General features: G+C 32.9%; 1 protein-coding gene across 1 annotated transcript; it reads left to right on the top strand.

Annotated features, from left to right (window-relative positions):
• Positions 1–8,173: 8,173 nt before the first annotated feature.
• On the top strand, positions 8,174–11,864 carry LOC149249369 (ABC transporter C family member 7-like). The gene is made up of 7 exons (XM_089452781.1): positions 8,174–8,884; positions 9,075–9,161; positions 9,307–9,650; positions 9,881–10,007; positions 10,111–10,275; positions 11,301–11,606; positions 11,751–11,864. Exons 1-7 carry the CDS (start codon positions 8,174–8,176, stop codon positions 11,862–11,864), a joined length of 1,854 nt encoding a protein of 617 aa, XP_089308907.1.
• The last annotated feature ends 231 nt before the right edge of the window (positions 11,865–12,095 follow it).

Below are 12,095 nucleotides of genomic sequence, written 5' to 3'. Positions count from 1 at the left end.
ATCGCGATTAATATTATTAAGACAATATTAAATACAAGTTCAAGGACACATTCGTAAGTTTACTCAAATTCCAATGTGTCAACTCAACGCATGTAACCTCAAACTTCACAATATTGATGTTCATCTCCATCCAGGTATAGATGGGGTTCTGCTGATATCTTACAAATAGAAGGATTTCAAATCTAGAGCAAGAAAAGGATACTTTTAGTAAAAGGATTATAGATCTTGCAAAGGAATTTAATATGGGAAGCGATAAGATTAAAATAATTTGGGTGTATAAATAAGCTTTATGAAACATAAAAGACAAACAAATTAGAACATTCAAATGCAACCTAATGGCTAGTAAGAAGTACAATATATTTAGAACATGACTTTTCCGAATGAGTTAACAAATTTTTGGTAAAGAAAAAGGATTTACATTAGTACAACTTATGATGATCTAATGATCTTAGGCTGGTAGAAAAATAATACAGACATCAAGAAAAATGGAACATATAGAATGTTTTAGACGAGGAAGAGAGAGAATAACAAATCATGTAAAAACTTGTTGTTAAATTAAGAAGATGATAACTAAAGTGGTACTAGTAATCAGGATTATTGTACACCAAATATATTGGGTATCTAATAAATGGACAAACGCATAATATGAAATACATATTTTGGAACACTGTTGACTATCTAGCAATCTTAAAGAAGTCTACATGCCTGATTACATTAATAGTGTTGTCTGGTTCTTAATGGGACTACATAGCAAGTACTGCATAAAAAACGTACGAATTCATGTTAGTGAATTTGATAATTGATAAATGAGTTATATTCTCTTTCGGTTGATTGGATGTTAAATGAGGTGTTAACATATAAATGCCCTAGGATCACACCTTGGTGCACATAGTGCCTAAAAAAGTTAGATGGTGTGTAAGTGACTACAGCGTAACTTTCATTTATAACTTATGTACACGAGGTGGATGTGCTTGCCTACTAATTGTTCAATTGGTTTTGGACATACACTGAATTATCCATAGATAAGAAGGGTTGGAAGAAGTGTAAAAATAGCAACAACAAATCATATGGCATGATTAGTTTACATATGGGATACTTTCGAGTACCAAACCATCATTTTCTTCGTTAAAGAGAAAGTTAAGCTTGTTCTTAGACTTCAAATTTCCATGTGAGACTAACTATAATAGTCAATAGTCTCCTTTTATGACTAAGGAGAGGTCATATTCCATTGTTGTTAAAAACTTGTCTAAGTGAAAGATGAAATCCCAAAACTCAAAGTTATGGGTATCATAAAGTTGCAGTATGCATGATTACTTCTGTGGTATTATTTTGCTGACATTGTACTACAACCATAAGACACATGCAAAGAATTGGCTAAATAAAAGCACTTGAATATGTTGACATAAAATTATTCACTCGTTGTGGAATTTGAAGAGGTCCACAAAATTCCTTATTCTACAACCGATAAATTAAGCAAGATTTGATCAAACTTGCATAAAAGTAATAAATAAAGGAATTCTTTGCATAATATTAACATGGTTGAAAACATGTGGATGAAGTATATGTCATGCAGGTAACATTATGGACATTGATATTAGGTACACATGTACAGGCGGTAATGTGTACAAATGGTACATATGGTACTGGTATGGATGCATGTATTCAATGATGGTATATTACATGTATAACTATGTGTGTAATGCACCCTATGTGTATGTGTGCACAAAGGCACTGGGTGATTATTTTTCGAGGAAACCAATCCAGAGTACATATAGAGGCAAGATAAAAGTTTTAGCTAAAAACTGGTATTAGAAACTAAGGATAAGTATTCGTATTTTGCTTCAGTATTAGTATACATATGACATATGGTTATGCTTTATGATGGTTAATAATGAGTTTTGATTTTGACGGTTATGTTTGAGCTAACCTCATATGATATTTTATACATGTTGATTAGTCAATTGTGCTAGTTTGACTTTTTGTGACTAATGCAGGGAAACTGGAGGAAGCAAGTGTTCAGAAAGAATACAAAGGCATTGGAATAATGCATTGGAGTGACATGCATTTCTTTCATGACGGGAACCATAACTGGTAGTTACTCAAATAATAGTATTTTATATCAATATATGACATTCACTGTGGTAAGGTTGAGTTTCTCCATCTAAAATATCTCACAAAATTGATAGAAACAAATGTTATAGCTGGCGATGGAAGGAGATGTGTTGTTATAAATCCTTTGTAACCAACATATATCGAAAGATCTGAATCAGATGGAAAGGCCATGGGAGCGTATAAATTCATAAAAATCTACTTGAGAATGAGGAAATTATATTGCAATATGTAGTAAGACACTGAGGATGGTGTACATTTAAGGCCAGGAGTATGTAACACCCCTCCATTGTATGTAAAAATCTCCTAGACTAAGCTAAGAAATGTTAGGTTTGATCTGTAACAAGGAAAGTAAATACATTATTATTAAATAAAATAATTTAATCACTTGGAAAAATGAGACACCAAGGGATGGGATTCTTGCCAAATCCCATTTGTGAATGGGATGGGATAATTCCTTCATGATAGGACTTCTAGATCCAATTCCAGATAAGCTTAATTGATTGGAGAAAAATATTGATTAAGCTACTTAGATGGAGAAATATCATAACTTAAGAAAAACATAAAAGGATTGCGAGATAGAAAGGTAAGCTTTTATGAGGAAAAGCATCACGGGAGAGAAAGACATGCTTTTCTAGCAAAAGCATAGGCAAATGGATAAAAAGATCCATAAAAGAAGGACGCTGCTAATGGAATCCATATAATGAAAGAGAATATTAAATACACATTTAATATATCAACATGAGGAAAATGATCTACGACAAGGACTCTCGGCTCAAGCTTGAACTGGAAGAAGAAAGTGCTAGGTTGGGTTGTAGTGCTTGATTTCCAAGTGACATTCTTTAAGATAATCTGATTTGCATGGGATGTTCTATATGTTGTCTCCTTACCCTTTATGTTGTCAATTCATTTAGCATATGAGAGAATTTGCTTGAGTTTTCCTTGCTATGAGATGATTATATATGAATACATGTTACAATTATTGTACATAATGTAATCCAAGTTTAATTTAGTGAAGGAACATAATACGTGGGTTTTATGAAATAATTTTTATGTTGTCACATATTTAAACTTATGTGTCATCTCCGTTTTTAATATGGTAAATAATTATGCATGAGATACTATATATATAATTAAGTTCTAAGGCTTGAAAACGTATAACTTATGGTTCAGGTTATCTATGTTATGCATTATGCATTTTGGAGTGAATTGCGTATAATGAGGCTCATATTGCATAAGATATATGTCATTATTCCTTCGAATTTTCCCATATGATTATAAATATGATATATTGCAATGCTAGCTACAGTGTATTTATGCTAACTATTCTATTAATGTTTGTATGAAGTCATCAAAGTACTGAAATTCTGAATGGATAAGCTCATCATGTTGAGTGACCATGATTGATTCTTTCCTCCAAGTTGTAATGTATGCACACGAAATGTTGAAGGGTTTATTCATGTTGTAGTAAATAAGTCTATTAATGGAACCTAAAGGTCCACATCATGGATCAAGTAAAGCATAGTAGGTAGTTAGTGGTGTGATGCCTAGGGGGTATGTGACAAATAAATTTAATGAAAGTAAATTAATAATAATAATAATAATATATAATATTTTAACTTCTATCAATTGAACTTTGGTGAGTTGGGTCAACCACTCAAAATAAATTGAAATGACTATATATATATATATATATATATATATATATATATATATATAGATAATTAATATAATTCCATCATCTTCATTTTAATTTATTTATTTTCAAAACCATATTAACTTAATAACTAAGAGATTTAGATCTTAGCTATTTTTGTCATTCATCCTACTACCTAAATGAATTTAAAGATAAGATAGATTTATGTTAATTTTATTATATGGCATCCAATGATAATTAATTTTTTTTCAAAATATTGATTTCAAGCTAATCACATAAATAAAGAACAATATTAGAAATAAAATTAAGTGTTCAATGATAATATATAAGTCACTTTTAATGATAATATATAAGTTTTACATGTTCAATAAAATATATTATCACATGATGACAATATCTTAAATGGGAATGGGAATGTGAATTAATGCTCTTAGGAAAATTAATATTCTCAAAAGTCCAACATGAATCAATAACACATCTATATTGTTTTCTAATAAATTAGCTAATATAGGAAATAAATTTTATATTTAGATTTGAGAGCTATATAGAATAAAATTTAATCAGTAAAAATATTTAGAATTCATTAACATTCATTTTTAATCTCATGTTAATCTAATTCATCATCAAAAAGATTTTTTTATATATTATCAAAAAAATTTATCACCTACAACAAGGAAATATGAGGAATAGACATAGTGCAAACAAAACAATTCGTATATGGTTCCTTTCAAATGAAAATTACAAGCGACATAAATAGTTCTCATGAAATCTAATAGATTCCAAACAAGGAGAATATTGTTGAGAAAACTCTCTCAACAAAACTCCAACAACCAACAACTCAATCCTACTTATCTACTAATGTAAGCATAATTACAAGACCCTCCTTTAAGGATTACATTTACATCATTACAAAGATTAATACAAAAATTACAATTTGGTATTCACATGTCACAAATGTCTGACTGGTCTTCCTCGACATTTATACCTACTCTAAAGTCTCTCCAACAATTCTCTTTCCCCACCACAATTTTGGACATTTTCATTCAACTCATTTAAGATATAATCACCTCTAACCATCTTTGATGAAGTTTTTATAATTGATGCTTCTAAATATCCTGAAGGGCAATCTCAGCCTGTATGTAGTGGACAATTATCCAACTAACCTTTCTACGCACGTGGATCTCATAACATAAGTTGTAATTGATTCTCTTAAACCCTGAAGCACAACAAAAACAATCAATATATAACAAATTCATACAATTAAATTAGTGATGCATTCTATGGGCACCACGAAACATCGAGAAACACTAATTTAATTATATTCATGTCTTCATCCATTGATTTTACAATTTTAATAAACAATAAAAAAGTTAACAAATAAGACAAAACAAAAAACATAACAGAAAAACCAATCACATTCCATAATGACTCGTCTATTCCACTTTGCGCACTTTGAACAATTCTCTTCAAAACTGGTTCTTCCATACTATGTAGTTGAATACAATTGATGGAAAATCTAATGTCAATGAATAGTCATGCTCACAACATTCAGAAGGAAACTAAAGGGAGAATTTCACCAACGAATCCAAACCAACACCCCAAATATGAAAATAATATAACAACTATACTACTAAAAACAATTCATAATTGAAAGTCAACATTGAGATGTAGCGTCTTAGATTGCTTCCTTCCATGACCACAAAAAACTTCTTAAATCTAACATATTGACAAGAGCTCCCTTTCTTCTAGATTCAAGTATAGCATAAACAATAAGTCGAGTCATAATATTTTTGGAGCTTTTCGGGGCTTTTGTTGAAGCATCATGGCCCACTTCAGGTATCTTCAATGGTGATATCAAAATATCCAACCCAGTTCTTGAAATTGTAAACCACAACAACTTCATATTGGTGGAGAATTGTTCAAATCCCACAACATAGATGGACGAATCTCACATCTACCCTCGAAACATTCTCCAACTCCTAGGGAATCACGTGATTTCCATGATATAATCATAATTTTGGAGATAAATGAATAACTAACAATGTTTTGAACCACAAATGCACCTGATCTCAACTTTATTGAACAATTCATATTTTTCCTCTCTGTCCATTGATCCTCTATGCAGGAAATGACTCTCTCCTATGTCGTAGGATTTCATACTATTCTCCAGCCTCTCCGGATGTACAATTTCCATTGAAAAGTTCTAGTTTCAACTTCGCACAACCTGAGCTGATAACTACATCGCACTGTCTTTCGAATGGCCAACCCTTATTGTCTACAACTACTCCTCCAGCTGGACAAAAAAGGTTGGATAAACACACAACAATATAAACAGATTGATCTAATTTAAATTTTATTTATGTACATACTATCAATCCTGGCATGTTTTCCATCTCCCTCTGCGCTCCAATAAGAGATTGAATCCAATAAAAGCTCTCATACAAATAAATAAATATGAGGAATAGATATAGTGCACACAAAATAATTCTTATATTTTTCATTTCAAAACGAAGTTACAAGCCATATAAATAGTGTTCATGAGATCTAACAAATTCTAAACAAGGAAAATATTGTTGAGAAAATATCTCATCAAATATCCAACAACCAGCAACTCAAACCTACTTATATAATAATGTAATAATTATTCAAAATCTAGAATCATATGAACAAATCAATGGGTAAATATTAAAATATTATTTCACCTTCCTATTAATTGACATAACCCAATAATTCCATCTTATTTACTGATGTGTTAGAAAGAAGAAGAGATTTGGAAAGACCCTTTTCTAAATTTTAAATGCCTTTCAACCAAAATTCATATACACCCCAATATCTAAAAATGTTTTTGTAGTGAGGACATGAGTATTATTATTCGTTGAGAAAATAGAAATATTGAAGCAATTGAAAGTTGAAGATAGCATTCGCTAATATTTTTTCAAACCTCTCATCAAAGAATTTGGTTTCGAATATTCAAAATCTCACCCCTTCCTCCGAAGAGCTTTAAGTATATTTCATAATTAAATAGTATATTTCCATAATTATATTTATATGTAGATTCAATTTCATAATATTTTCAAATGTGTAAGTACTCCTCTCACCAGCACTCCTTGAATGTGTAGACAAGCGTAGAAACTCGTGATAACCAATATAAAAAAAATCTAAAAATGACATCAATGTCCTTACGATATCAAACTAAACATAAAAATATATATAATGAATTGAAAAACGCATGTACAAAATTCTTGAAAACATATAATAATATTTTTTTAACAAAAGGATATCATCGTTTTGACTTTATTATTGTTAACTTTATTATTGTTAACTATAAATGGTTAATAGCATATCTAAATTACAAATCTTAAAGAAAACAAATTATGGCTAAAAACGTTATCCAATGAAAATGGTGTTCATTTCTAACATTTTTTTCTCTTTTACATCATTTGACATTCCCAAAATATCTCAGAGATAGAAGTTATAGTTTTTTTTTTTTTCTTTCAAGAGGAAAAATTAATCCAAAGTGTGAATTCCCAATGAAGTAGAAGAGAAGTTTGTGGATATTTTTATATAAGTTCTATAAACAACTACAATTTATTTGAGGTATATTATATACAACATTTTAAGATAGATATAATGTTATAGATTGAAAACTTCTTAGATAATATTTGGGTTGGATAATTTGAAACATAAGGTAACTACTAGTGGTAGTTAAGGAAAGTAAATATTTTTTTTGGTTGGATTGATTTTTTTTTTTCTATAGGGAATATGTATCTTGTCAACTATCTGCATATTAAGAATTCCAACTATTGTGCTTTTTTTGTGGCAAAGGTATTAGAGTCTTTGTCACAGCGACAAGGGCTTTTCAAACATCATCAGTTAACTTTACGGGTTAGAGTAGCATTGACAACTATTATATACAGGAAGGGCTTGTTGCTTTCCAGTCAGACAAGTCAGAAGCATACAAGCGGAGAGATTATCAAATACATGAGTGTAGATGTTCAGAATGTTTCATGTTTCTGTTACTATATGCATAGTATTTGGATTTTCCCTCTTCAATTTGTTCTGGCCTTCATTATTCTATATCAAACGTTGGGCTTGGCAGCATTTTCAGGGTTGGCAGCCTCATTTGCAGTTATGTTGCCAAATTTCCCACTTGCAAAATTGCAAGAAAAATTTCAGGAGAGAATAATGGAAGAAAAATACAAAAGGATGAAGGCCACATCAGAGACATTAAAAATTATGAGGATCTTAAAATTGCAGGCTTGGGAGACAAGATTTCTTCGGAAACTAGAAATTTTGAGGCAGGCAGAATATAGTTGGCTACAGAAATATGTTTACGCATCAGCTATCACAACATGTGTTTCCTCTGTTGGACCAATATTTATCATTGTTGCAACTTTTGGTACGTGTATGCTTATAGGAGTGCCTTTGACAGCAGGTAGAATTATTTCTGCACTCGCAACCTATGGGACACTTCAGGGAGCTATGGGCATGCTTCCTGGCTTAATCCCTCAGATTGCTCAAACTAAAGTGTCAATAGATCGCATTGTGGCCTTTCTGCAGGAGGAAGAGCTGCAACACGATGGGGTAGAAAAGGTATCAAAGGAGTCAACAGACTTCGCGATTCAAATCCAAGGAGGGATATTTTCTTGGAATCCCGATTCCTCTAGTCCAACTATAAGAGGTTTAGATGTCCAAATAGAGAGAGGCATGAGGGTTGCAGTATGTGGAACTATTGGTTCAGGAAAATCAAGCCTTTTATCCTGCATATTAGGTGAAATACCAAAAATATCAGGCTCTGTTAGCTTAAGTGGTAGCAAAGCATATGTCCCTCAGTCTCCTTGGATACAAAGTGGGAAAATTAAAGACGTTGTTCTCTTTGGAAGGCAATTGGATACTATTAGATACAATTGTGTACTTGATGCTTGTGCATTGAAAAAAGAGCTTGAACTTTTTCCTTACGGGGACGAGACAGACATTGGAGAAAGAGGGTTAAATTTGAGTGGTGGAAAAAAACAGAGAATACAGATTTCCCGTGCTTTATATCAAGATGTAGACATTTGTATTTTTGATGACCCTTTTAGTGTTGTGGATGCACATACCGGAAAACATATTTTCCAAGTATGTTTCTCTTATCCTTTACATACTGTAGGTTTGTTGAATTAATTAGTTTTAATGTTTTGATGGAATGATGAAGCTCTACAGTAGCACTCTGTAATTCATTGTTCAGACTGGATAATATACATTGCTGGTTGTGCCACTGCAAATTCATGTCCATAAACATCTAAGGAATTGGACTTGCTTGTTATAGGAATGCATACTTGGTATTCTGGGTTCAAAGACTGTAGTCTATGTAACTCATCAAGTGGAGTTTTTACCCTCTGCTGACATCATTCTGGTAGGTTTGAATTTCTTTCATCCTGCTCTAGTGATATTAAAATTTTCAATGTAATTGGTAAAGGGACAGTGGGTTTATTGATCATTTATTGAGAGGAGGAGATAAGTGATCCATATTTTGTTGATATAAATGATATTCTTCACAGGTAATGCGAGATGGTGAAATTACTCAGGTTGGCAGATATGATGACATCTTACAATCAGGCACAGATTTTGTGGAATTAGTTGGTGCACATCAGAAAGCTTTGAAAGCTATTTCTGCTATGGAGAAATCTGAAGTGTACACATCAGAGAGATTTGTTGAAAGCTCATGTCGTGGAAATACAGCTGCAGTGAAAAATGTTACTTCCAGTGACACACTGGAGCAGTGCTTTGTTCAGAACTCAATAGATGAGAGGAAGAGGTTGAACCAGAAAACCACAAAGAAAGATTGGATAAAGAGAATAAAAATTCACAGCTTGTACAAGAAGAAGAAAGAGAGAGGGGCAGGGTAAGCATGTCGGTATACTGGTCTTACATTACTGCTGCATACAATGGTACTTTGATACCTCTAATACTACTAGCCCAAAGAATAAGTCAGCTACTTCAAATATGTTGTAACCTCTGGATGACATCGGAAGCCTCTACAAAATAAAATGAGAGTTCCCCTATGAGAAATTCCCTTTTCATTCCGGTTTATGTTGCTTTGACATTAAGCAACTCCCTGTGCGTTCTTGTGAGGTCTATGCTTCTTCAATTGGTTGGACTTAAAACTGCTAATCAGCTTTTCAGCACTCTACACAAGTCTATAGTTTTTGTACCAATGTCCTTCTTTGATGCAACTCCATCTGGGCGAATACTGAATCGGGTCAATTGACATTTATTGTTTTAATAGGCTAATACCTTTCCTGAGAGAGGAGGAAATCATTTGATTCTAGTGAGTCAGTAACAAGCTCTCTGTTTCTTGGCAGGCATCAACTGATCAGAGTGCAGTGAACACATTGATTGCTTCTCAACTAGGAGAATTGGCTTTTGCATTTATACAACTTTTGGGGATCATTGCAGTAATGTCTCATATTGCTTGGCAGGTCTTCATTGTGTTTATACCAGTGGGTGAAAGTTGTATATGGTATCAGGTATTCTCTATATTTCTCAATAATAATAAATACGAACTTGCAAATTTTAATTTTCTCAGAGGAAGATAAATTGGCGATAAAAGATTTTGATTTCTACTTCAAGGTTTGCTGTAGGTAGATCCCATAATCTGATTGAAAAGGATGTTATCAAATAGATTAAGTTGCATCAAGATTCTATCATGAGAACAATTTATCTGTATTTCTTTGTTTCCATGCTTTTGGGTTTTTATAGTAATAAGAGAATTCTTGTAACTCCTATGACCTTCCTTGCATGCAGCAATACTACATAACATAAACTAGGGAACTAGCTCGGCTTGCATCAGTTTGTAGAGCTCCAATCGTACAACATTTTGGAGAATCAATCTCTGGAGCAGCCACCATTAAATGTTTTGACCAGGAATTTCGATTCATGGAAAGAAATCTCGAGTTGATTGATATATATATATATATATATCTATATATATATATATATATATGAGACCTAGTCTCCACAATGTTGGAGCCAATGAGTGCCTTGGCATTCGGATGGATTTTCTGTCAAATCTTGTGTTTGCATTCTTTTTGGTGTTCCTCATTCGCTTGCCTCAAGATGTAATTAGCCCAAGTAGGTACAGAAGCACTATCTTGGCTTACAATTATTTTTCCTAAACTGATCTCAACAGACTAGACATATTCTTTATAATGAAATATGAAAGTAAATGAAATGGCACCTTAACAGGCACTGCAGGGTTGGCAGTAACATATAGTCTAAGTTTGAACATGGTACAAGCCTGGGTAATATGGTTCCTTTGTTATGCGAAGACCAACATGTTGTCAGCGGAGAAAATAATGCAGTATTCACGAATTCCCAGTGAGTCACTAGTGATTATAGAGAATTGAAGACCAAACTCCAACTGGCCATCTAGAGGAACGATAGATCTAACTGATTTGGAGGTCAGAACTCAATACAAATAGACTCCTTTTCATGCATTCAATGCTAGTAATTTGCATGTCAGTTCATCTATAAATTTGATCCATACAATCAGGTGCGTTATGGACCACATCTTCCGCTTGTCTTGAAAGGCCTTACATGCACTTTCCTTGGAGGCATGAAGGTGGGAGTTGTGGGGCGGACAGGAAGTGGCAAATCTACTCTTATTCAATCCATTTCTCGCATTGTGGAACCAAAAACGGGCAGAATTGTCATTGATGGAGTCGACATATCATCCATAGGCCTCCATGACCTAATATCCAAATTAAGCATTATTCCCCAAGAACCAGCAATGTTTGAAGGAACTATAAGAAATAATTTGGATCCTCTCGAAGATTGCTTGGATGATGAGATTTGGGAGGTTAGTTCTACTTCATATTCTATAAGCATTAGTATCAATTTTAGTGCCAATTATTCTTGCCTTGAAGAATATAGATATTTCCCTAAGGATCTTGTTGTAAGTTTATTATTTATGAATCTACTTCGATTTTGCTTGTGCTTTCAGGCTTTGGACAAGTGCCAACTTGGTGAGATTGTACGAGAAAAAGAAAAGAAACTTGATTCCTCATGTCTGTGTGTCTTTATCACATTCAATGGAAGTCCTGAAGGAGAAAAATAAAACCTTTTACAGTAGCTATTTCTGCTATTTGCTTTCCATCTTAGTGCTCATGTTTTGTTTATTTTTTGGTGTCCTTGAGACCTGCCTGGTCTCTAGGACCCCTTTTTTTTAGAATGAAAATTGAGAATCGAATTTAATGGAATGATCTCTTGTACAATGTTTGAGAATGGAGGAAACTGGAATGTGGGTCAATGCCAGCTTGTCTGTTTGGGATGGGCACTACTAAAACAA

Source organism: Pinus tabuliformis, chromosome 7 (assembly GCF_031772625.1).
Source record: "Pinus tabuliformis cultivar Carrire ecotype Pingquan chromosome 7, CPIR1, whole genome shotgun sequence".
NCBI classification, from domain to species: domain Eukaryota; kingdom Viridiplantae; phylum Streptophyta; class Pinopsida; order Pinales; family Pinaceae; genus Pinus; species Pinus tabuliformis.
Note: the sequence above shows the minus strand (reverse complement) of the source record. Positions and strands in the feature narration are given on the sequence as shown.

Coding starts and splice junctions, on each gene's coding strand:
- LOC149249369 (XM_089452781.1), top strand. CDS start 8,174: ATGCTTATAGGAGTGCCTTTGACAGCAGGTAGAATTATTTCTGCACTC. Junction 9,651..9,880: donor AAGAAAGAGAGAGGGGCAGG/GTAAGCATGTCG, acceptor CGTTCTTGTGAG/GTCTATGCTTCTTCAATTGG. Junction 10,008..10,110: donor CTGGGCGAATACTGAATCGG/GTCAATTGACAT, acceptor GTTTCTTGGCAG/GCATCAACTGATCAGAGTGC.